We start from the raw sequence: 27173 nt of genomic DNA, 5'->3' as shown, positions 1-27173 counted from the left end.
GTGCAGGATGTTTCTGGGGGGGACATTCAGGACTGTGATGTGCAAGGGGTTAATGCTGATATTGATGAAGCTGCTGATGTGCCTAATATTGTGGTTGCTGTTTCTGATATGTCTGATGTTTCTGTGCATAAAAATGTCCCAGCTGAGGAGTCATCTCCAGTGCAGTCTAGGGCAGCTGGTGACACAGATAGCACTGATGTTGTTGTGGAGGGTGAGGGACAATCTACAGCTGAGGAGTTCCCCCCACTAGTCACGCCACAGGCAGCAGTGCCCCATGGTCAGGGTGGTCAGCAGCCCCATGGTCCGGGTGGTCAGCAGCCCCCTTGTACTGATGATCCACAGCCCACACATCCCCCACAGCAGGACAGGGGTCAGTCATCAGGTAATGCATGGAGTCGGGGTTCCCCATTCTTCTCCTCTAATACCAGTTACACTGGCCAGGCCTTCAAGAGGAGAAATGTTGTCCGGTTTAGGCATAGAGGGGCTAAGGAGGATCTGCCTGACAGGAGACATGTGGTCAGGGACATGTTGTGCGCCCAGATGGGTTTCCAGCCAGCCGACATCCTGGCAGTGATAAATCTGCCTGACAGACAGGGGTATGACATTAGCTTCAAGCTGATGTCTAATCTGGACCGGTTCTGGGCTCAACAACCCCGTTATAGAGATACTGAGGGGTGGAACAAGTTTAGTTTCATTCCCATCTCCAAGCCAGATACAGCGGTTGTCACCATCATGTTCTGGAACGAGTCTGTCCCCCCTCAGGACATCGTTATCTGGCTCAAGAGACATTGCACCCTCATGTCAGACATGACCAAGACCAGGGATGAGGATGGAATCTGGACCGGGGGGTGGAGGGTCCTGGTTAAATTACATCAGAACCAGAACATCACCCATCACCTCCCCAATTCCTTCTTTATCGGCAGAGAGAAGGGTGTATGCTTTTATGTCGGTCAGCCCAGGTTATGTTTTAAGTGTGGAAGATCCGGTCATGTGGCGAGTAACTGCACCACAGTGAAGTGCACCCTGTGCGGGGACCTCGGCCATATGAGCGCCAACTGCCAGACCATCAGGTGCAACCTCTGTGGTCAGATTGGTCACCCCCACAGGGACTGTCCTGATGCCTGGCATAATATCTGTAGGGACCTCCCCGATGAAGACCTGATGGAAGGGGCAGATGTACCAGAGGAGGAGCAGGAGGAGGAGGCCCTATTATCAGGGTCAGTGTGTACAGTGCCAGAAACTCCTGATATTAGTGGTGCTGCCCCAGACCATCCAGGGACAGGTAACACTGAGGGAGACATGGAGGTAGGGGAGCAGCCATTAGTGCAGCCAGCGCCCGTCTCTTCCCCTGACTTGACACCCACCACTGGGGGAAATCATAGTGTTAAAAAGAGGAAGAAGGACAGGAGCACCCGAAAACCTGAGAGTGCGTGGACTACCGTCCAAAAACCCTCAAAAGTGAAAATGCAGAGTCAGGCTGATGTTACTGTGACCACTAATAGGTACAGCGTACTGTCCGAGTCAGATGGAGAGGAGGAGATTGAGAGAGAACTGAAGCGCATGATGGAGGAGTATGATGACGACCCAGGGGGGGATCCTCCCACAAAAAGGAAACCCCTTCATGCCGAGTCACAGTCAGTTTGGGATATGGAAACCGGTAGTCAGGAAGACAACTCTGATTTATGATGATGGGGTTGATCTTTCTATTTCTTCTCATGATGGCGCACTTCCATCTTACTGTGATCTCCAGCAATGTGAATAGTATTAGGGCTAGAAGGACCAGACATGTTGTGTACGAACATCTGAAATATCTCAATGTCGATGTGTTTTTCTTACAGGAGACCCGTTTAAACACCTTGGGTCTCATACGAGAGGCGGAGAGAGATTGGCAGTCTGGTCCTTCCTTTTGGTCGCTGGCTGTGGAGCCTTATGCCGGAGTCTCTATCATATTTAACACCCATGATGTCACCGTCCACAGACTCACCGAGGTATCGATGGGACGGTGCCTGCTGCTAGAGGTCACCATCAGAGGCAGAAGACTCCGGCTCATTAACATCTATGGCCCACAGACATTGACCGAAAGGACTCAGCTTTTTAATGATGTGAAGCCTTATCTATTCACGTCTATTCCAGTCATCATGGCCGGGGACTTTAATGCCACCACTACCACCAGGGACAGGAACGGTAGGCCCCTTACCAGGGACTGTAAGGTCCTTAATAGTATAATTCAGCAGGCTGGCCTGTCCGATGTTTTTGTACAGGGTGGTAGGAGTCCTAAGTTTACTTACACATGTGCAGGACGCAGCAGTAGGATTGATCTCGCTCTGGTGAGTCCTACTGAAGCCATTGGAGAAAAAAGGGAAAGAACGGTCCCATACTCCGATCATTTGGCCTTATATTTTTGTTTGGGTGCCTCTAAGTATCCTGATGTTGGTAGAGGGCTGTGGAGACTAAATTCTAGTCTGTTAGATGACGATTCTGTCCAGGAATACATTTACTCTTTCTTTCATCATCAAATGGAAAGAGTGGATTTTTATGACAACATGGCCGACTGGTGGGAGGACGTCAAGGAGGAGATCCGATCCCTCTTGCAAAGACTGTCAATTAAGAAGGGGAGAAGTAAGTACAGCCAGTATCTGAGACTGCGTAAAGAATTGGAGTCACTCTATTCGGCGGGTGGGGATGACCAACAAAGCATTGACCGGCTGAAATCTGAGATAAGACAGTATCAGTACAGTAGGTACACCTCCCTGGTAGTGGAAAGGGACTATGGCACCCGAGGGGCACCTGATCCATTTGAGAATTGCCGGGAGCGTGTGGAGAAAAAACTGATCGCAGGTCTCACTGACTCCCAGGGTGTTTTACAAGAGTCTCGGGAGGGAATCCTGGGAGTGGTGAGATCGTACTATACTGACTTGTTTCAGAAGAAAGCTTTGGGTAAGGAAAAAGTGGCCCAATTCTTGGAGGCAACTCCAGGCCCTGATACTAGAGAATTGGACTTTTCTCCTTTGACAGCAGGAATAACGGTGGAGGAGATAAAAGAGGCCATTGATAAGTTAAATCTGAAGAAGGCACCAGGTCCTGACGGTATTACAGCAGAATTTTATAAGAAGTTTAGAGACCTCTTGGCTCCAATCCTTGTGGATGTTTACAGAAATTGTCTAGAAAATCACCTGATGCCTCCATCCATGAGGGTCTCATCGTTGATCCTGCTATCCAAAGGGAAAGAGCCTAGTGACATCAAGAACTGGAGGCCGATCGCCCTTTTGAATGTTGATAGGAAAATTCTGGCAAAAATTCTATTCTCTAGATTAGTCTGTTTGTCCCCGGCACTCTTGGCAGGCTCTCAGTACGGCACGGTAAAAGGGCGGAACATCTCTGGAGCAGTCATCTCGATAAGAGAGATGTTTGAGAGATGTAAAGCTCTGAGGTGTGGGAGATATGTTGTAGGTCTGGACCAGGCTAAAGCCTTTGACAGGGTTGACCATGATTATCTATGGGCAACTTTATCAAAGTACGGTATTCCGGGACAATTTTTGGATTGGCTCAGGACTTTGTATAGAGAGGCTGAGAGCTTTCCTCTGATCAATGGTTGGCAGGGGGACACTTTCAGGGTAGAGGCAGGGGTGCGACAAGGCTGCCCCCTGAGTCCACTGCTGTATGTGTTTGCTATCGACCCGTTCCTGAGATCACTGCAGCGGTGTGATTTTCAGGGGGTGCCGGTCCCCCATTGTTTGCCCCTGGATGTTGTTGCCTACGCGGATGATGTGACTGTGGTGATATCTGAACCTCGTGAGGTGGAGATGTTGTCTGCAGCCATCAGAAGTTACTCAGAGGCCTCCGGGTCTCTGGTCAACCTAGAGAAGAGTCAAGCTTTCTGGACATTGGATACTGCTCCTGGCTTTGACCTGCCACAATTCGCCAAGGCCTCCACCCATATTAAGATCCTTGGGGTGAAATTCGGGAGGGAAGACAATTCCACACTAAACTGGGAGGATAAGTTGGAAACCGGAAATGTAAAGGTTCAGCGATGGAAGAACTGGAGGCTGACCTATAGAGAAAGGGTTACTCTGCTGAAGACTTACCTGGTCCCTGTCTTCCTTTACGTCTCTGTCGTATTTCCTTTGCCAGAATCTTTCTCCGCTAGGCTCTTTAGCCTGTTCTTCCAACTTTTATGGGGGAACAGGTTGAACCCGGTTAAAAGAGGGATCACCTACCTGCAGAGGAGAGAGGGTGGACTGGATATGTTAAATCCAAGGGTTTTCTTTGACTCCATGTTTCTGAAAGTAAATTTTGGTTGCCTGGACTCAAATAATGGTCTCCTGTGGGTAAGTAGTGTCAGGGACTGGATATTGCCTTTTGCAGAGTCTTGGGTGCGAGGCGGCAGTCTCAAGAGGGGTCGATGGACTCTTGGCTTCCTCCCCCAGTATCTGGAGTATGGGATACGGTGTTTAAGGAAATGGGGCATTGAAAAGTCTTTCCTAGAAACTAAGACCAGAAAAGATGTGTACTCCAGAGTCTGCAGGACCTTCTATTGCTTACAACTGGCACTCCCAGACTGTCCAACCGCCACCCTAAAGGACAGTCTGAGGTTTCTGAATGGTCGGAGGCTGCCCTATAAGTTTCGTGACATTGCCTGGCTCTCATTACAGGGTAAACTGTTTGTGAGGGGGAATCTAAAATTCCTAAGTGTGACTGATCGCATGTGTCCCCTCGGGTGTCAGCAGGAGGAGACAATGGTCCACTTTATATCAGAGTGCTGGGGTGGACGGAACATCTGGCGTGACATATCCACCAAGCTAAGAATCCCATCACTGCAGTCCCTCAGGTACCCCGAGATGCTGTATGGAGTGACACCTTCTGTACATAACTTCAGCCAGGAGACCATGTACATAGTTATACAGGTCATCAAGTACTATCACTGGCACATGAGAACCAGAGTGTCCATACATAGCGAGCCATTCCACCATCATAAGGCCATAAGCCTCATCATGTCCGAGCTCAGGTGGATCCGGTCACTAGAGGTCAGGAAAAAGGGGCAGAATATAAGACTCTGGAGGAACATCCATCTAGAATGAAATATGTCTGATTATATAATGTGGATGCATATGTTTTCTTATGTTTTTCTTTATTTCCCTTTCAGCCAAAATGGACTCTTAAGTTACATTTAATATAAATTTAAATTTTTTTGAACATGTATGATTTATACTGAATGATCTATGATTTATTTTGATGGAAAAAGTATTTCTGTATTTATTTTTGTTTTATACTAATAAAAATTGCCCCCTATATACAGGAATATAACTACTATAATACTGCCCCCTATGTACAGGAATATAACTACTATAATACTGCCCCCTATGTACAAGAATATAACTACTATAATACTGCTCCCTATGTACAGGAATATAACTACTATAATACTGCCCCCTATGTACAGGAATATAACTACTATAATGGAAAACTTTCCATTTCGCCCGAGTGGCGGTCCAAAGTCCGGACTGGACCCAGGCTCCCGTGCAACCTGTCGTTCCCTGGCCAAACGAGGACCATCATAGGGGTGAGCTGATCTTCAAACATTTTTTCTTGTGCTATATAACTACTATAATACTGCCCCCTATGTACAAGAATATAACTACTATAATACTGCCCCCTATGTACAAGAATATAACTTCTATAATACTGCTCTCTATGTACAATAATATAACTACTATAATACTGCCCCTATGTACAGGAATATAACTACTATAATACTGCCCCCTATGTACAAGGATATAACTACTATAATACTGCCCCCTATGTACAAGAATATAACTATTATGATACTGCCCCCTATGTACAGGAATATAACTACTATAATACTGTCCCCTATGTACAGGAATATAACTACTTTAATACTGCCCCCTATGTACAGGAATATAACTACTATAATACTGCCCCCCTATGTACAGGAATATAACTACTATAATACTGCCCCCTATGTACAAGAATATAACTACTATAATACTGCCTCCTATGTACAAGAATATAACTACTATAATACTGCCCCCTATGTACGAGAATATAACTACTATAATACTGCCCCCCTATGTACAGGAATATAACTACTATAATACTGCCCCTATGTACAAGAATATAACTACTATAATACTGCCCCCCTATGTACAGGAATATAACTACTATAATACTGCCCCCTATGTACAAGAATATAACTACTATAATGCTGCCCCCTATGTACAGGAATATAACTACTATAATACTGCCCCCTATGTACAGGAATATAACTGCTATAATACTGCCCCCTATGTACAAGAATATAACTACTATAATACTGCTCCCTATGTACAGGAATATAACTACTATAATACTGCCCCCTATGTACAAGAATATAACTACTATAATACTGCCTCCTATGTACAGGAATATAACTACTATAATACTGCCCCCTATGTACAAGAATATAACTACTATAATACTGCCCCCTATGTACAAGAATATAACTACTATAATACTGCCCCCTTGCTGGGAGGTTGTGTTAGAGCTGAGCTCCTGAGTCTCCTGATGTCTGGAGCGAGCCCAGGGCGGGGCCACCCTGGGTGGGGAGATTCCCCAAGCAAGGCCCAGGCTTCCAGGCCTACACCGGGAGAAAACTCCCATACAATTTCTACAAGGGATGGAAATCCCAGAGTCATTTGTAAGGAAGAAAGTCAACAGAATATGGATGTTGTAAAGAAGATACAAGAAAACAAAGTGAGTGAAGCAATGATGGAAGTGAGTCCCAGGCCCGGCCAGCATGGAGCGGCACAGGTGGTGAGTGCAGGACGAGCAGCAGGTGCACAGCCCCCCCACTCCTGCACCCAGACAGAGAAGAACATCCCTGGAGAGACAAACCCTGCAAGAGAACTTACTGCAGAAGGATGTGGTGTCCAGCATGGCCTGCACAGGCCGCACCAGATCTACAGCTAAGCCGCTGAGTGTCCCTGCACAGTGTGAACAGGCCTCAAGCTCTGCCACTGCAGGCAGAAAGACTGGAGCTGCAAAGGAGACGGGTGCTCCTAGACCACCTGGAGCAGCACCCCGACCAGCACAGCAGGGGAAGGAGACCGTGCGAGCGCCTGAGCTGAGGCTAGCAGAGGAGATCCCAGGACTGGTAAGGAGGATGGGGGAGCTTAGCCACCATAAGGAAATGCTGCAGATGCAGATAGACTGTATGTATAACCTGAAAACTGCGCATCCAGAGAGTAAGAGACTGTATGATACCAAGCTGCACTCACTGAGCATAGAGCTGGCACAGGTGGTGAGGGACATGGACTGTGTTCTGGAGAAGATGGGAACCCTGGCTGAGACATATCGGAATAGGGAGCGCTTCTCTCAGCAGAGGCAGAGCTGTGACTCCAGACCCAAGATCCCAGATGCGCCCCGTGTTACAACACCTGTACTGAAACCTGCTAGTTTCTCCTTCCAAAAGGGACAGTCGCAGGATCAGCCGCAGACCTCTGCAGCAGTCACTGAGGAGCACGAGGATGTGGTACAACAAGTCCCAGCAGTGACTGCGCAGCAGCAAGACAAAGCATTTTCCTCTGTGTGTCAGACTGATGCATTGTCCCAGGAGATCTGTGCTGCTGTGACCGAGACTGGGGGACATTCTGATGAACCTGAGGGGTTGGGGGATGGAGGGGACCCTCAGTCTGTCTGGGATATGCAACCATCTAATAATAGCATAGAGGTGGATGGGGCGCAGGGGGTTGTACAGGATGATGTATGTGATTTCCCCCCTCTAACATCAAGCCCCCCAAATAAGTCAGATCCCCCTAGATTAGACCCTCCCCCTAATAGCCAGAGTGAACCCCGTCAAGAGCCTCCTAGAAATGCCTGGAGCCGCGGTGCTCCCTCCTTTACCTCCAGTGCACAATACTCCGGGCAGGCGTTTAAGAGGAGGAACGTGGTGCGCTTTAAGAACAGAGGCGCTAAGGAAGATCTCCCAGATAGGAGGTTTGTGGTGCGGGATCTCCTGTGCCGCCAGATGGGGTTCACGCCTGATGACATCCTGGCAGTCATCAACCTTCCAGACAGACAGGGCTATGATGTCAGCTTTAAGCTCATGTCTAGTCTGGATAGGTTCTGGGACAAACTCCCCCGGTTCAGGGACACTGACGGCTGGTGTAAGTTCACGTTTGTCCCCATATCCAGGCCAGGTACCGTAGTGGTAAATATCATCTTTTGGAATAAGTCTGTTCCCCCTCAGGATATTCTGGTGTGGCTCAGGCGCCATTGTGATCTTGTGTCTGACCTCACCAAGAATAGAGACGCCGACGGTATCTGGACTGGAGGGTGGAAGGTACTGGTGAAGTTACGCCAGTATAATAACATCACCCTGCACCTCCCCAACAGCTTCTTCATAGGCAGAGAGAAAGGCGTCTGCTTCTATCCCGGGCAGCCGAGAAAGTGTTTTAGATGCGGTAAGATCGGGCATGTGGCCAAAGTATGCACAGTAGTAAAGTGCAACCTGTGTGGGGAGGTCGGCCATCTCAGTGCCACCTGTGAGATGGTCAGATGTAACCTCTGCGGAGAGATGGGCCACCCACACAAGGATTGCCCGGAGGCCTGGCACAACATCGCCAGGGATTTCTCCGATGATGAGATGGTGCAGGAGGCAGACGCCTTAGAGGAGGAGGCCTTGATGTCAGGTCTAATACTAACTAGGCAGGGGTCAGGTGATACTGCGCCAGAACCTCAGAGAGCAGTCCGCACTCAGCAGAATATGGAGGTTGTCACTCAGGACCAGCCTCAGGCAGCAGCCTCTATAACATCTACTACCAAATATGAGGAGGCCAAAAAGAACAAAAGAAAGAAAAAAGACAAATCCTCCCGTAAGCCTGAGACAGAGTATGGTGCAGGGTCTAAGACCATGAAAAAATCCAGTGGTGATGCCGGGGTCATGGTCCTTTCCAATAGATTTGATGTCTTATCAGAGTCAGATGGAGATTTTGAGCGTGAGTTAGAACGCATTGATAATGAGTGTGACGGGGATACAGAAGACCCTCCGACAAAAAAGAAGCCCCCTTCTTCTGAAGCTGGAGACCCCCTGTCAGACATGGAGACTGGTGGTAGGCAGAGGGAATCTGACTCTGACTCATGATGATGGGGGTCGCTGCTCTGCTCTTTATCATTGTGATGGCTGTATTCTCTCTAAGAGTTGCTTCTAGCAATGTTAACAGCATTAAAGTAAGAAGGACCAGACACGCCGTGTATGACCACCTGAGATATCTGGACGCTGATGTTATCTTCCTGCAGGAGACCCGTCTGACCACCTTAGGGCATCTCCGTGAGGCTGAGCGTGAGTGGCGGTCTGGTCCTTCTTACTGGTCACTGGCTGTGGAGCCGTACGCCGGGGTCGCCATACTGTTTAACACCACAGACGTGACGGTGCACAGGCTGACGGAGGTCGCTATGGGGAGGTGCCTGGTGCTGGAAGGGACAATCCATGGTAGGCGGCTCCGGCTGATCAACATCTATGGCCCACAGACAGTGACGGAGAGAATCCAGCTGTTCAATGAGGTAAAACAATATCTATTTACCTCAATCCCTGTGATAATGGCGGGTGACTTTAATGTTACTTTGACATCGGGTGACAGGTCCTCGGGCAGAGCAGTGGTCAGAGACTCCAAAGTCCTAAAGAGCATCATATCACAGGCCCATCTATGTGATGTGTTTACCCTGGGTGGCAGGAAACCCAAGTACACCTACACATGTGCTGACAGGAGCAGTAGGATTGACATGGCATTTGTGAGTCCCTCGGAGACTGTTAGTGGGATGAGTGAGAAGGCCGTCCCATATTCTGATCACCTGGCGTTATTTTTTTGTATGGGAGCCTCTAACCGCTCGGACATTGGTCGGGGGTTATGGAGGCTCAATTCTAGCATCCTGGATGATGTCTGTGTCCAGAATTGTATCCACTCCCTTTTTCAGGACCAGCTCCAGAGAGTAGACTTCTATGACAACATATCTGACTGGTGGGAGAACGTCAAGGAGGAGATCAGGTCCCTCTTAAAGAGACTGTCAGTGAAGAAGGGTAAGAGTAAGTACAGCCAGTATCTCAAGCTGCGGAGAGAATTGGAGTCACTGTATTCGGCGGGTGGGGGGGACAAACAAACGATTGACCGACTGAAATCTGAGATAAAGCAGTATCAGTACAGCCGCTACACGTCTCTTGTTGTAGAACGGGATTACGGGACTCTCGGCGTTCCTGATCCGTATGAAAATTGCCTGGTACGTGTGGAAAAAAAATCGATCACAGGTCTCACTGACTCCCAGGGAGTTTTACAGGAATCTCGGGAGGGTATCCTGGGGGTGGTGAGATCCTACTATGCTGAGTTATTTCAGAAGAAGGTTTTGGATAAAGAGAAAATGGCTCAATTCTTGGAGGCAACTCCAGGTCCTGACACTAAAGATTTGGACTTTTCTCCTTTGACAGCAGGAATAACAGAGGAGGAGGTTAAAGAGGCCATTGATAAGTTACATCTGAAGAAGGCACCAGGACCAGATGGGATAACAGCAGAATTTTATAAAAAGTTTAAAGACCTCTTAGCCCCGATCCTTGTGGATGTGCTTACAAATTGTCTAGAAAATCACCTGATGCCTCCATCCATGAGAGTGTCCTCCCTTATTAAGGTAAGGAGCCTAGTGACATCAAGAACTGGAGGCCGATCGCCCTCTTGAATGTTGACCGGAAGATTTTGGCAAAAATTCTGTTTTCTAGGTTAGTCTGTTTGTCCTCGGCACTGTTGGCAGGCTCTCAGTACGGCACAGTAAGAGGGCGGAACATCTCTGGAGCAGTCATCTCGATAAGAGAGATGTTTGAGAGATGTAAAGCCCTGAGGTGTGGGAGATATGTTGTAGGTCTGGACCAGGCTAAAGCCTTTGACAGGGTTGATCACGATTATCTATGGGCCACTTTGTCAAAGTACGGTATTCCGGGACAATTTATAGATTGGCTGAGAACTTTGTACAGAGAGGCGAAGAGCTTTCCTCTGATCAATGGTTGGCAGGGGGACACTTTTGAAGTAGAGGCCGGGGTGCGACAGGGCTGCCCCCTGAGTCCACTGCTGTATGTGTTTGCCATAGACTTGTTTCTGCGATCACTGCAGCGGTGTGATTTTCAGGGGGTGCCGGTCCCCCATTGCTTGCCTTTGAAGGTAGTCGCCTACGCGGATGATGTGACTGTGGTGATATCTGAGCCTCGTGAGGTGGAGATGTTATCCACAGCCATCAGAAGTTACTCAGGGGCCTCCGGGTCTCTGGTCAACCTTGAGAAGAGTCAAGCTTTCTGGACATTGGATACTGCTCCTGGCTTTGATCTGCCACAGTTCGCCAAGGCCTCCACCCATATTAAGATCCTTGGGATTAAATTTGGGAGGGAAGACAATGCCAAACTAAATTGGGAAGAGAAGTTGGAAACCGGAAATGTAAAGATTCAGCGATGGAAGAACTGGAGGCTGACCTATAGAGAAAGGGTTACTCTGCTGAAGACTTACCTGGTCCCTGTCTTCCTCTACGTCTCTGTCGTCTTTCCTTTGCCAGAATCTTTCTCCGCTAGGCTCTTTAGCCTGTTCTTCCAGCTTTTATGGGGGAACAGGTTGAACCCAGTAAAAAGAGGGATCACCTACCTGCAGAGGAGAGAGGGTGGGCTGGATATGTTAAATCCAAGGGTCTTTTTTGACTCCATGTTTCTGAAAGTTAATTTTGGATGCCTGGACTCAAATAATGGTCTCCTGTGGGTAAGTAGTGTCAGGGACTGGATATTGCCTTTTGCAGAGTCTTGGGTGCGAGGCGGCAGTCTCAAGAGGGGCCGATGGACTCCTGGCTTCCTCCCCCAGTATCTGGAGTATGGTCTCAGGTGTGTGAAAAAGTGGAGAATAGATAAGACCTATCTGGAGAGTAAGACCAGGAAGGACCTTTACACCAGTGTCTGTAGGACCTTTTATACTTTACAGCCAGCTCTGAGGGACTGCACAACGGCCACATTGCAGAAAAGTCTGACGCTCCTCAATAGTCCTAGGCTTCCTGCAAAACTATTCGACATTGGAAACTTTTTGTTAGGGGTAATTTAAAGTTTTTAAGTGTCTCAGACCGTATGTGTCCCTTGGGTTGTCAGCAGGAGGAGACGATGCAGCACTTCATTACCGAGTGCCAGGGAGGGAGACGGATATGGCAGGAGGTGTCCCGCAGGCTTAGGATACCAAGACTGCAGTCTCTGACCTACCCGGACATAATCTATGGGGTGACACCACAGGTAGCCGGCATCGACAGGGGGACCATGTACCTGATCATCACGGTAACTAAATACTACCACTGGCACACCAGGACCAGAGTGTCCGTCCATAATGAGTCCTTCCAGCCCATGACCGCAGTCACACAGATACTATCAGAGCTGAGGTGGATCCGATCATTAGAGTTCAGGAAAAAGAGTGAGAATGTTCAGTTATGGAGGAACATAAATCTACAGTGATGGATTATATGTCATGGAATTCTGTTTATTTCTTTTTTTCCCTTATTACCAGTGATGGACTTTTTAATTTGAAGTTACTCTAAATTCATTATTTTGCTGATGTGTTTGATCTTTGTTAAATAATTGTTTTATTTTTCATTCTGACAAGAATGTATTGTAAATTTTTGTTTGTTTTTACTAATAAAAATTGCCCCCTATGTACAAGACTATAACTACTATAATACTGCCCCCTATATACAGGAATATAACTACTATAATACTGCCCCCTATGTACAGGAATATAACTACTATAATACTGCCCCCTATGTACAAGAATATAACTACTATAATACTGCCCCCTATGTACAGGAATATAACTACTATAATACTGCCCCCTATGTACAAGAATATAACTACTATAATACTGCCCCCTATGTACAGGAATATAACTACTATAATACTGCCCCCTATGTACAAGAATATAACTACTATAATACTGCCCCCTATGTACAGGAATATAACTACTATAATACTGCCCCCTATGTACAAGAATATAACTACTATAATACTGCCCCCTATGTACAAGAATATAACTACTATAATACTGCCCCCTATGTACAGGAATATAACTACTATAATACTGCCTCCTATGTACAAGAATATAACTACTATAATACTGCCCCCTATGTACAGGAATATAACTACTATAATACTGCCCCCTATGTACAGGAATATAACTACTATAATACTGCCCCCTATGTACAAGAATATAACTACTATTATACTGCCCCCTATGTACAAGAATATAACTACTATAATACTACCCCCTATGTACAAGAATATAACTACTATAATACTGCCCCCTATGTACAGGAATATAACTACTATAATACTGCCCCCTATGTACAAGAATATTTCTACTATAATACTGCCCCCTATGTACAAGAATATAACTACTATTATACTGCCCCCTATGTACAAGAATATAACTACTATAATACTGCCCCCTATGTACAAGAATATAACTACTATAATACTGCCTCCTATGTACAGGAATATAACTACTATAATACTGCCTCCTATGTACAGGAATATAACTACTATAATACTGCCTCCTATGTACAAGAATATAACTACTATAATACTGCCCCCTATGTACAAGAATATAACTACTATAATACTGCCCCCTATGTACAGGAATATAACTACTATAATACTGCCCCCTATGTACAGGAATATAACCACTATAATACTGCCCCCTATGTACAAGAATATAACTACTATAATACTGCCCCCTATGTACAAGAATATAACTACTATAATACTGCCTCCTATGTACAAGAATATAACTACTATAATACTGCCCCCTATGTACAAGAATATAACTACTATAATACTGCCTCCTATGTACAAGAATATAACTACTATAATACTGCCCCCTATGTACAAGAATATAACTACTATAATACTGCCCCCTATGTACAGGAATATAACTACTATAATACTGCCCCCTATGTACAAGAATATAACTACTATAATACTGCCCCTTATGTACAAAAATGGCTAAAATTACTTCATTTCTTTTCCCTTTAGTCCAAAGGCAGCACAAGGAACACAGTGGGGCTCATTTACTAAAGGTCCGAATTGCATTTTTCTGCCGGGTTTCCCTAATTTTTCCGATTTGCCCCGGGATTTTGGGGAACGTGATATGATTGTGGCTTATCGGCGCCAGCTTTCACGCGACAGAAATCGGGCCGGCGCGGCCGTGGGAAAATCCGATGGATGCGGAAAAACCACAGAATTTTAAAGACGGAGGAGCGAGACGGAGGAGGTGAACTCCGGCGGACTTCAACGCAGCAGCGACACCTAGTGGACATCGGGAGCACGACCTTAGTGAATCCCGGCAGAAGCCGAATCAGCATTTGAGAACGTGCCGTTGGATCACGACTGGACCAGGTAAGTAAATCTGCCCCAGTGGGGCTCTTTTACTAAGGGTTGCACGCACTTTTGTCAGACTGTGCATGTTCTTCTAGGCTAAAATGGCTTGCACAGGTATATAAGAAGTGTGAGCGCTGGGATTGTGTTGCACACAACCCTTTTGTGGCGCAGCTTCCATGCGACCCAAATTAGGGGGTGTGCCTTCAGACAGTCCGACTGATTCGGACTGAGCGCCTTATTTAATTTGCAAATTGTGTCACATGCCCTATGTTAAAGGCGCCGCTCCGCCAGCCGACATCCAGCACATGCGGTGTGATCTATTAGTGACGTGCACCCCGGATCTCGGCTGCAATTGTATCATAATGTATACTTTTGTATATACTTTTAATGCCTGACAAAGGACCTGTCCCAAAGCTTGCACATTACTAGATTTTGGATTGCTTTACCACTACCAATAAAATGCTTGAATACATTATTCCCTGGAATGAGTGATGATTTCATCATAATCTATATATGGGGTGGTGAAGCGTATAAACATAACACTACTACTACTATAACTACCACCTTTCAGTCATCAGCCTAGATTAATCACTGCCTCCAGCCAGTCCCCAGTCCAGTATAATCACTGCCTCCAGCCAGTCATCAGATCAGTATAATCACTGCCTCCAGCCAGTCCTCAGTCTAGTATAATCACTGCCTCCAGCCAGTCCCCAGTCCAGTATAATCACTGCCTCCAGCCAGTCATCAGATCAGTATAATCACTGCCTCCAGCCAGTCCTCAGTCTAGTATCATCACTGCCTCCAGCCAGTCCTCAGTCCAGTATAATCACTGCCACCAGTCAGTCCTCAGTCTAGTATCATCACTGCCTCCAGCCAGTCCTCAGTCCAGTATAATCACTGCCACCAGTCAGTCCTCAGTCTAGTATAATCACTGCCACCAGTCAGTCCTCAGTCTAGTATAATCACTGCCACCAGTCAGTCCTCAGTCTAGAATAATCACTGCCACCAGTCAGTCCTCAGTCTAGTATAATCACTACCACCAGTCAGTCCTCAGTCTAGTATAATCACTACCACCAGTCAGTCCTCAGTCTAGTATAATCACTGCCACCAGTCAGTCCTCAGTCTAGTATAATCACTGCCACCAGTCAGTCCTCAGTCTAGTATAATCACTACCACCAGTCAGTCCTCAGTCTAGTATAATCACTACCACCAGTCAGTCCTCAGTCTAGTATAATCACTGCCACCAGTCAGTCCTCAGTCTAGTATAATCTCTGCCTCCAGCCAGTCCTCAGATCAGTATAATCACTGCCTCCAGCCAGTCCTCAGATCAGTATAATCACTGCCTCCAGCCAGTCCTCGGTCTAGTATCATCACTGCCTCCAGCCAGTCCTCAGTCTAGTATAATCACTGCCTCCAGCCAGTCCTCAGTCCAGTATAATCACTGCCTCCAGCCAGTCCTCAGATCAGTATAATCACTGCCTCCAGCCAGTCCTCGGTCTAGTATCATCACTGCCTCCAGCCAGTCCTCAGTCTAGTATAATCACTGCCTCCAGCCAGTCCTCAGTCCAGTATAATCACTGCCTCCAGCCAGTCCTCAGATCAGTATAATCACTGCCTCCAGCCAGTCCTCGGTCTAGTATCATCACTGCCTCCAGCCAGTCCTCAGTCTAGTATAATCACTACCACCGGTCAGTCCTCAGTCTAGTATAATCACTGCCTCCAGCCAGTCCTCAGTCCAGTATAATCACTGCCTCCAGCCAGTCCTCAGTCCAGTATAATCACTGCCTCCAGCCAGTCCTCAGTCTAGTTTAATCACTGCCTCCAGCCAGTCCTCAGTCTAGTATAATCACTACCACCGGTCAGTCCTCAGTCTAGTATAATCACTGCCTCCAGCCAGTCCTCAGTCCAGTATAATCACTGCCTCCAGCCAGTCCTCAGTTTAGTATAATCACTGCCTCCAGCCAGTCCTCAGTCTAGTATAATGACTGCAACCAGTCAGTCCTCAGCCTAGATTAATCACTGCCTCCAGCCAGTCCTCAGATCAGTATAATCACTGCCTCCAGCCAGTCCTCAGTCCAGTATAATCACTGCCTCCAGCCAGTCCTCAGTCTAGTATAATCACTGCCACCAGTCAGTCCTCAGTCTAGTATAATCACTGCCACCAGTCAGTCCTCAGTCTAGTATAATCACTACCACCAGTCAGTCCTCAGTCTAGTATAATCACTACCACCAGTCAGTCCTCAGTCTAGTATAATCACTGCCACCAGTCAGTCCTCAGTCTAGTATAATCTCTGCCTCCAGCCAGTCCTCAGATCAGTATAATCACTGCCTCCAGCCAGTCCTCAGATCAGTATAATCACTGCCTCCAGCCAGTCCTCGGTCTAGTATCATCACTGCCTCCAGCCAGTCCTCAGTCTAGTATAATCACTGCCTCCAGCCAGTCCTCAGTCCAGTATAATCACTGCCTCCAGCCAGTCCTCAGATCAGTATAATCACTGCCTCCAGCCAGTCCTCGGTCTAGTATCATCACTGCCTCCAGCCAGTCCTCAGTCTAGTATAATCACTGCCTCCAGCCAGTCCTCAGTCCAGTATAATCACTGCCTCCAGCCAGTCCTCAGATCAGTATAATCACTGCCTCCAGCCAGTCCTCGGTCTAGTATCATCACTGCCTCCAGCCAGTCCTCAGTCTAGTATAATCACTACCACCGGTCAGTCCTCAGTCTAGTATAATCACTGCCTCCAGCCAGTCCTCAGTCCAGTATAATCACTGCCTCCAGCCAGTCCTCAGTCCAGTATAATCACTGCCTCCAGCCAGTCCTCAGTCTAGTTTAATCACTGCCTCCAGCCAGTCCTCAGTCTAGTATAATCACTACCACCGGTCAGTCCTCAGTCTAGTATAATCACTGCCTCCAGCCAGTCCTCAGTCCAGTATAATCACTGCCTCCAGCCAGTCCTCAGTTTAGTATAATCACTGCCTCCAGCCAGTCCTCAGTCTAGTATAATGACTGCAACCAGTCAGTCCTCAGCCTAGATTAATCACTGCCTCCAGCCAGTCCTCAGATCAGTATAATCACTGCCTCCAGCCAGTCCTCAGTCCAGTATAATCACTGCCTCCAGCCAGTCCTCAGTCTAGTATAATAACTGCCACCAGTCAGTCCTCAGTCTAGTATAACCACTACCACCAGCCAGTCCTCAGTCTAGTATAATCACTGCCTCCAGCCAGTCCTCAGTCCAGTATAATCACTGCCTCCAGCCAGTCCTCAGTCTAGTATAATCACTGCCACCAGTCAGTCCTCAGTCTAGTATAACCACTACCACCAGTCAGTCCCTAGTCTAGTTTAATCACTGCCTCCAGCCAGTCCTCAGTCTAGTATAATCACTACCACCAGTCAGTCCTCAGTCTAGTATAATCACTGCCTCCAGCCAGTGCTCAGTCCAGTATAATCACTGCCTCCAGCCAGTCCTCAGTCTAGTATAATGACTGCCACCAGTCAGTCCTCAGCCTAGATTAATCACTGCCTCCAGCCAGTCCTCAGATCAGTATAATCACTACCACCAGTCAGTCCTCAGTCTAGTATAATCACTGCCTCCAGCCAGTCCTCAGTCTAGTATAATCACTGCCTCCAGCCAGTCCTCAGTCTAGTATAATCACTGCCACCAGTCAGTCCTCAGTCTAGTATAACCACTACCACCAGTCAGTCCCTAGTCTAGTTTAATCACTGCCACCAGCCAGTCCTCAGTCTAGTATAATCACTACCACCAGTCAGTCCTCAGTCTAGTATAATTACTGCCTCCAGCCAGTCCTCAGTCTAGTATTATCACTGCCTCCAGCCAGTCCTCAGTCTAGTATAATCACTGCCACCAGTCATTCCTCAGTCTAGTATAATCACTACCACCAGTCAGTCCTCAGTCTAGTATAATCACTACCACCAGTCAGTCCTCAGTCTAGTATAATCACTACCACCAGTCAGTCCTCAGTCTAGTATAATCACTACCACCAGCCAGTCCTCAGTCTAGTATAATCACTACCACCAGTCAGTCCTCAGTCTAGTATAATCACTACCACCAGTCAGTCCTCAGTCTAGTATAATCACTACCACCAGTCAGTCCTCAGTCTAGTATAATCACTACCACCAGTCAGTCCTCAGTCTAGTATAATCACTACCACCAGTCAGACCTCAGTCTAGTATAATTACTACCACCAGTAAGACCTCAGTCTAGTATAATCACTGCCACCAGTCACTCCTCAGTCTAGTATAATCACTACCACCAGTCAGTCCTCAGTCTAGTATAATCACTACCACCAGTCAGACCTCAGTCTAGTATAATTACTACCACCAGTAAGACCTCAGTCTAGTATAATCACTGCCACCAGTCACTCCTCAGTCTAGTATAATCACTACCACCAGTCAGTCCTCAGTCTAGTATAATCACTACCACCAGTCAGTCCCCAGTCTAGTATAATCACTACCACCAGTCAGTCCTCAGTCTAGTATAATCACTACCAGCAGTCAGTCCTCAGTCTAGTATAATCACTACCAGCAGTCAGTCCTCAGTCTAGTATAATTACTACCACCAGTCAGTCCTCAGTCTAGTATAATCGCTACCACCAGTCACTCCTCAGTCTAGTATAATCGCTACCACCAGTCAGTCCTCAGTCTAGTATTATCACTGCCTCCAGCCAGTCCTCAGTCTAGTTTAATCACTGCCTCCAGCCAGTCCTCAGTCTAGTATAATCACTACCACCAGTCAGTCCTCAGTCTAGTATAATCACTGCCTCCAGCCAGTCCTCAGTCCAGTATAATCACTGCCTCCAGCCAGTCCTCAGTTTAGTATAATCACTGCCTCCAGCCAGTCCTCAGTCTAGTATAATGACTGCCACCAGTCAGTCCTCAGTCTAGTATAATTACTGCCTCCAGACAGTCCTCAGTCCAGTATAATCACTGCCTCCAGCCAGTCCTCAGTCTAGTATAATCACTGCCTCCAGCCAGTCCTCAGTCTAGTATAATCACTGCCACCAGTCACTCCTCAGTCTAGTATAATCACTACCACCAGCCAGTCCTCAGTCTAGTATAATCACTACCACCAGCCAGTCCTCAGTCTAGTATAATCACTACCACCAGTCAGTCCTCAGTCTAGTATAATCACTACCACCAGTCAGTCCTCAGTCTAGTATAATCACTACCAGCAGTCAGTCCTCAGTCTAGTAAAATCACTACCACCAGTCAGTCCTCAGTCTAGTAAAATCACTACCACCAGTCAGTCCTCAGTCTAGTATAATCCGTACCACCAGTCAGTCCTCAGTCTAGTATAATCACTACCACCAGTCAGTCCTCAGTCTAGTATAATCACTACCACCAGTCAGTCCTCAGTCTAGTATAATCACTACCACCAGTCAGTCCTCAGTCTAGTATAATCACTACCACCAGTCAGTCCCCAGTCTAGTATAATCACTACCACCAGTCAGTCCTCAGTCTAGTATAATCACTGCCACCAGTCAGTCCTCAGTCTAGTATAATCACTACCAGCAGTCAGTCCTCAGTCTAGTATAATCACTACCACCAGTCAGTCCTCAGTCTAGTATAATCACTACCACCATTCAGTCCCCAGTCTAGTATAATCACTACCACAAATCAGTCCTCAGTCTAGTATAATCACTACCACCAGTCAGTCTAGTAAAATCACTACCACCAGTTAGTCCTCAGTCTAGTATAATCCCTACCACCAGTCAGTCCTCAGTCTAGTATAATCACTACCACCAGTCAGTCCTCAGTCTAGTATAATCACTACCACCAGTCAGTCCCCAGTCTAGTATAATCACTACCACCAGTCAGTCCTCAGTCTAGTATAATCACTGCCACCAGTCAGTCCTCAGTCTAGTATAATCACTACCAGCAGTCAGTCCTCAGTCTAGTATAATTACTACCACCAGTCAGTCCGCAGTCTAGTATAATCATTGCCACCAGTCAGTCTTCAGTCTAGTATAATCACTGCCACCAGTCATTCCTCAGTCTAGTATAATCACTGCCACCAGTCAGTCCTCAGTCTAGTATAATCACTGCCACCAGTCAGTCCTCAGTCTAGTATAATCATTGCCACCAGTCAGTCTTCAGTCTAGTATAATCACTGCCACCAGTCAGTCCGCAGTCAAGTATAATCATTACCACCAGTCGGTCCTCAGTCTAATATAATCACTGCCAACAATCAGTCCTCAGTCTAATATAATCACTGCCACCAGTCAGTCCTCAGTCTAGTATAATCATTGCCACCAGTCAGTTTTCAGTCTAGTATAATCACTGCCAACAATCAGTCCTCAGTCTAATATAATCATTGCCACCAGTCAGTCTTCAGTCTAGTATAATCACTGCCACCAGTCATTCCTCAGTCTAGTATAATCACTACCACCAGTCGGTCCTCAGTCTAGTATAATCACTACCACCAGTCGGTCCTCAGTCTAGTATAATCACTACCACCAGTCAGTCCTCAGTCTAGTATAATCACTATCATCAGTCAGTCCTCAGTCTAGTATAATCCCTACCACCAGTCAGTCCTCTGTCTAGTATAATCAAAATCACCAGTCAGTCCTCATTCTAGTATAATCACTATTACCAGTCAGTCATCATTCTAGTATAATCACTACCACCAGTCAGTCCTCAGTCTAGTATAATCACTGCCACCAGTCTGTCCTCAGTCTAGTATAATCACTACCACCAGTCACTCCTCAGTCTAGTATAATGACTGCCACCAGTCAGTCCTCAGTCTAGTATAATCACTACCACCAGTCAGTCTTCAGTATAGTATAATCACTGCCACCAGTCACTCCTCAGTCTAGTATAATCACTACCACCAGTCAGTCTTCAGTCAAGCATAATAGCTGCCACCAATATAATAACAAACTAGTGTAGCATTATGGACACTGATATCTTATTGAGACTGTGTAAAGCGTGAGCAATACTTGCCAAACAAAAGAACCTACCTATTACATAGTGGCAGCTGTTTTCCTAGGTCTATTACACAGCTTATCCTGGTTGTAGCTTTATTTACTTTTTCTCTTGCCAACTTATTGGCTGTGCACTTCATAACTCCTCCTAACACCAGGTATTGCCAGACATTTACTACTCACCCAAAACATTGTAGTAGCTAAAATATACCAGCTCATCAGGGATAGTTTTGATTTGGACACAGGTAAGTTCTAAATGTTTCTGCTCCGCTTATTTTGTCAGTGTTTAAGTTTCCAGTGAATTGCTGCAGCGTTTTTTTGTTCAGCCCTTTCCTTCCTTCCAAAAGTCAGAACGGTTTTATTTTTCTATTTACAGAGATCTATGGGGCTTGTTTTTTACAGGACAAATTATATTCTATTCTGGCGGGTTCCATTTAATATTTCATGCAACAATTAATTCCAAATGCACTGCCCAAAAAAAAAATGTGCCCCTTTTTCTTACACGTTTTGATTTCATGGACTTCACTGTGAAAGTGTTTATGATTTTCTTGTGTTTTAATACGTTAAAAGCTAAAAATCAATCATAAGTTGGGAGGATTTATTTTGCCTCTGGGCCTCCAACAGACAGAATCCGGTTCTGTATCCTGTCATGGTATACTTTCTGCCTGCTGAGCTGTGTATCTAATCCTTCCATGTGCATTACTGATTTATTAGCAGTGTATCTAATCCTATGAAACATGATACAATCTCTAGATAAAAATATGTATGCACATGAACTCTGGCTTACTAGGGGTGTCATGGTTGGACCTGCCTAATCACCATCGAGGTATATCCAAGCAAGAGGAGATGCCATATATTAGGATGGGCCCTGTAGCTATATTCCGAGTATCTCAGCTGCCAAAAGAAAAGATCAAGAGAAAAAAGTCAATTGGGCAGATTTACTTACCCAGTCCATTCGCGATCCAGCGGCGCGTTCTCTGCGGAGGATTCGGGTCCGGCCAGGATTTACTAAGATAGTTCCCCCGATATCCACTAGGTGTCACTGCAGCACTGAATTCCGTCGGAGTGCACTGAAGTTCACCGTCCCACGCGGGGTTCAGGTAAGCGCGAGTCAAGCAACACTTTTTTTTTTAAAATGCGGCGGTTTTTCCGAATCCGTGGGTTTTTGTTACGGCCATGCGCCCCCCCCCCCCCATGCTGGTGCCAATGCACCACAATCCGATCGCGTGCGCCAAAATCCCGGGGCAATTCAGAAAATCGGAATTATCGGAAAATCGGAATTATTTGGATAACCCGTCAGAAAAACGCGATTCGGGCCCTTAGTAAATGACCTCTGTGAGAGTGAGCTATAAAAAAACTGACAGCAGAAAAAACATCTGACCTGTGAGAGAACGGAGGAGACACAGGACACCTCAAAACACATCAGGTATCTCTGCAACAAGAAGCAAGACAGAGGACATGAAATATTGCTTGCTTGTATCCTCAAGTGTCAGCGTGTCCCTGTCCTGTCCCCCCAAGTGTCAGCGTGTCCCTGTCCTGTCCCCCCAAGTGTCAGCGTGTCCCTGTCCTGTCCCCCAAGTGTCAGCGTGTCCTGTCCTGTCCCCAAGTGTCAGCGTGTCCCTGTCCTGTCCCCCAAGTGTCAGCGTGTCCCTGTCCTGTCCCCACAAGTGTCAGCGTGTCCCTGTCCCGTACCCCCAAGTGTCAGCGTGTCCCTGTCCTGTCCCCCCAAGTGTCAGCGTGTCCCTGTCCTGTCCCCCCCAAGTGTCAGCGTGTCCCTGTGCTGTCCCCCCAAGTGTCAGCGTGTCCCTGTCCTGTCCCCCAAGTGTCAGCGTGTCCCTGTCCCGTCCCCCCAAGTGTCAGCGTGTCCCTGTCCCGTCCCCCCAAGTGTCAGCGTGTCCCTGTCCTGTCCCTCCCAAGTGTCAGCGTGTCCCTGTCCTGTCCCCCCAAGTGTCAGCATGTCCCTGTCCTGTCCCCCCAAGTGTCAGCATGTCCCTGTCCTGTCCCCCAGGTGTCAGCGTGTCCCTGTCCTGTCCCCCAAGTGTCAGCGTGTCCCTGTCCTGTCCCCCCCCCCCCCAAGTGTCAGCGTGTCCCTGTCCTGTCCCCCCAAGTGTCAGGGTGTCCCTGTCCGGTCCCCCCAGGTGTCAGCGTGTCCCTGTCCTGTCCCCCCAAGTGTCAGGGTGTCCCTGTCCGGTCCCCCCAGGTGTCAGCGTGTCCCTGTCCTGTCCCTAAGTGTCAGCGTGTCCCTGTCCTGTCCCCCCAAGTGTCAGCGTGTCCCTGTCCTGTCCCCCCAAGTGTCAGCGTGTCCCTGTCCTGTCCCCCAAGTGTCAGCGTGTCCCTGTCCTTTCCCCAAGTGTCAGCGTGTCCCTGTCCTGTCCCCCCAAGTGTCAGCGTGTCCCTGTCCTGTCCCCCCCAAGTGTCAGCGTGTCCTTGTCCTGTCCCCCAAGTGTCAGCATGTCCCTATCCTGTCCCCCAAGTGTCAGCGTGTCCCTGTCCTGTCCCCCCAAGTGTCAGCGTGTCCCTGTCCTGTCCCCCCAAGTGTCAGCGTGTCCCTGTCCTGTCCCCCAAGTGTCAGCGTGTCCCTGTCCTGTCCCCCCAAGTATCAGCGTGTCCCTGTCCCCCAAGTGTCAGCGTGTCCCTGTCCTGTCCCCCAAGTGTCAGCGTGTCCCTGTCCTGTCCCCCCAAGTGTCAGCGTGTCCCTGTCCTGTCCCCCCAAGTGTCAGCGTGTCCCTGTCCTGTCCTCCAAGTATCAGCGTGTCCCTGTCCCCCAAGTGTCAGTGTGTCCCTGTCCTGTCCCCCAAGTGTCAGCGTGTCTCTGTCCTGTCCCCCCAAGTGTCAGCGTGTCCCTGTCCTGTCCCCCCAAGTGTCAGCGTGTCCCTGTCCTGTCCTCCAAGTGTCAGCGTGTCCCTGTCCTGTCCCCCCAAGTATCAGCGTGTCCCTGTCCCCCAAGTGTCAGCGTGTCCCTGTCCTGTCCCCCCCAAGTGTCACTGTTTCACGTAGCTTAGCTGAGGATGCATGTATTATAAAAGCAGAGAGGGGAATAAGCCACTGCCAGATACATCTGTTGGTACATAATATTACCCCTTGGGGATTGTACATATTTGATCCTTGTCTCCCCTAAAATCAATAGTTCCCGGGTCCCCTGAAATCATAATTGCATGTAAATAAGAAAAAAAAATTCTGCTCTTCTGATCAATTCATTGATTAGTTTGTGTCCCCTCAAAGGCCCCCTCCTCCGCTGACACATTACACATTTGGGAGGTGACAGAGGCGGCAGTGTACCCCGGACCATCAGGATGAAGATTTATCTGTGTCTCCTGCCGCCCCTCCTGCTCTTACTGACTGTGACCCCCATCCTGAGTGAAGACCCCGTCCCCAATAGGGTAAGATCCAGAGATGACTGCGGGGGGATCTATAGGGTGTCATAAAGGGTTAACATACTGAGATTCTTCTATTCATTGACAGCAAACAGACATGATACACAGAATGACCTGGATTTTATCTTTTCATATTCAGAGATCTGAGAGATCAGCAGGGAATGAGGCAGCGGAGGCGTCCAGCAAATCCGGTGAGTGCGACGCCATCATCTCTCGTACCAAAATACAATATTAGTTAGAGGTAGACTTTCTGTGATAACAGAGTCCAGCACTTCTTAAAAGGTCATCCTCATCTTTATTGGTCCCTTCAATCCAATGACATGACACATAGATAGTAGCAGTGCTTTCTTCTCATGGAGGGGGGGGGGGGGGTCTGGCTAACTTCATTGTGGAGAGACTTTTATTCAGATCTCCACTTGCTTCCAGTGAATGAAGGAATCTATGTTTACTTGAAAAATTAACAAAAGAAGAAAATGAAGAGACTCGCCCCCCTCTTCCTCCATCAGAAACAGTTAATCATAATTCCCCAAAGCTTTGCTGACCTCCAACCCTTCTCTATCCAATTGATATCATATCCGTATCCCGTCACTTGGAGAAGCTACAATCCTGGGATATAATTCCGTTCATTTATGGGACTTGGCACCTCCATCATCTCCTGGTGGAGACAAATAACTAATGTAAAACCCCAGATGTGTTATCTCCCCCTTGCAGCCGGATGTTACCTGTCCCCGAAGCCTGGTCCATGTTTTGGGTATTTCTTCCGCTATTTCTACGACCCCTCCTCCATGACCTGTGAGAGGTTCCATTATGGCGGCTGTGGTGGAAACTGGAACAGGTTTTTAAAAGAGCAAGATTGTCTCCAGACCTGCAGGACAGAAGGTGAGGACATACAGGAGCTATGGCCACGCCAGACCGAGGGAGCATAGGAACAGCACCCCACCATGAAACAGGGGGCTCTGTCCAACATGTCCATTGTAAAGCTACTAATGGATGGTGTCCCTGCATGTACAAGCAGACCCCTGCCACAACTGCCACCCACCCATACCCATTATCCAGGCTTATCGAGCCCCCCGGAGCCCGTATTCCTGATCCTGGCTGATCCGATCATCTCTCTTCCAGCCGCCTGCCGCTTACCCATAGTCCGGGGACCCTGCAGGGGCATCCACCCTCGCTGGGCATTTGATGCCACACAAGGAAAGTGCATCACCTTCCAATATGGCGGCTGCCAAGGAAATGGTAACCACTTCTACACAGAGAAGGAATGTAAGGAGTACTGTGGAGTCCCTACAAATGGTGAGTGCTGCTCCGCATGTCCATCCGCTCCATGTCATTAAGCCATGAGATCCCGAACACGTGTCATAATCTTCTATTCTTACTGCTTTTACATTACAGATCAGTAAGATGGGAGCGGAGCGATAGACTATGAGTAACCTGCAGAGATGGATCTGTAACGGGAAGACTCATCCTCCATCATGAAATAAACCTAAAGTTGTCATAAAATTGTCTGTGACGTCAAAACTTGGGAGATTATCAGAGAAATCAGATGATGGGGGTCATTTACTAAGGGCCCGGAATTGCTTTTTTACTGTCGGTTTTCACAAATTTTTCCGATTTGCGCCGAATTGCCCCGGGTTTTTGGCGCACGCGATCAGATTGTGGCGCAACGCCGCCGGCATGCACGCGATGGAAATCGGGGGGCGTGGCCGTCGGAAAACCCGACGGATTCAGAAAAAACCCGGAAGTTTTTTTTTTTTAAAAAGTGTCGCTTGAGGACATTATCAGACACTACAGTATATACAGAGGAGGAGGACATCATCAGACACTATATACAGAGGGGGGAGGACATCATCAGACACTATATACAGAGGGAGAGGACATCATCAGACACTATATACAGAGGGGAGGACATTATCAGACACTATATACAGAGGGGGGAGGACATCATCAGACACTATATACACAGGGGGAGGACATCATCATACACTATATACAGAGGAGGAGGACATCATCAGACACTATATACAGAGGGGGGAGGACATCATCAGACACTATATACACAGGGGGAGGACATCATCATACACTATATACAGAGGAGGAGGACATCATCAGACACTATATACAGAGGGGGGAGGACATCATCAGACACTATATACACAGGGGGAGGACATCATCATACACTATATACAGAGGGGGAGGACATCATCAGACACTATATACAGAGAGGGAGGACATCATCAGACACTATATACAGAGGGGGAGGACATCATCATACACTATATACAGAGGGAGAGGACATCATCAGACACTATATACAGAGGGGGAGGACATCATCAGACACTATATACAGAGGGAGAGGACATCATCAGACACTATATACAGAGGGAGAGGACATCATCAGACACTATATACAGAGGGGGAGGACATCATCAGACAC

The 27173-nt window shown here is 47.5% G+C and overlaps 1 protein-coding gene across 3 annotated transcripts; it reads left to right on the top strand.

Moving 5' to 3' along the window:
• The first annotated feature begins 6916 nt into the window (after positions 1-6916).
• Positions 6917-26233, top strand: LOC140077844 (inter-alpha-trypsin inhibitor-like). 3 transcript variants are annotated; one of them, XM_072125384.1, is made up of 6 exons: positions 6917-7150; positions 24588-24745; positions 24828-24930; positions 25451-25618; positions 25859-26032; positions 26132-26233. In XM_072125384.1, exons 2-6 carry the CDS (start codon positions 24659-24661, stop codon positions 26137-26139), a joined length of 540 nt encoding a protein of 179 aa, XP_071981485.1. In that variant the 5' UTR covers positions 6917-7150; positions 24588-24658; the 3' UTR covers positions 26140-26233. The 3 variants fall into 3 exon arrangements, with proteins under 3 accessions (XP_071981485.1, XP_071981486.1, XP_071981484.1); XM_072125385.1 differs by lacking the exon at positions 6917-7150 and adding an exon at positions 21518-21610 and having other exon boundaries at positions 24879-24930; XM_072125383.1 differs by lacking the exon at positions 6917-7150 and adding an exon at positions 21518-21610.
• The last annotated feature ends 940 nt before the right edge of the window (positions 26234-27173 follow it).

The sequence above is a fragment of the Engystomops pustulosus genome, chromosome 9 (assembly GCF_040894005.1).
Source record: "Engystomops pustulosus chromosome 9, aEngPut4.maternal, whole genome shotgun sequence".
NCBI lineage: Eukaryota > Metazoa > Chordata > Amphibia > Anura > Leptodactylidae > Engystomops > Engystomops pustulosus.
This window is presented reverse-complemented; position numbering and strand designations above follow the sequence as displayed.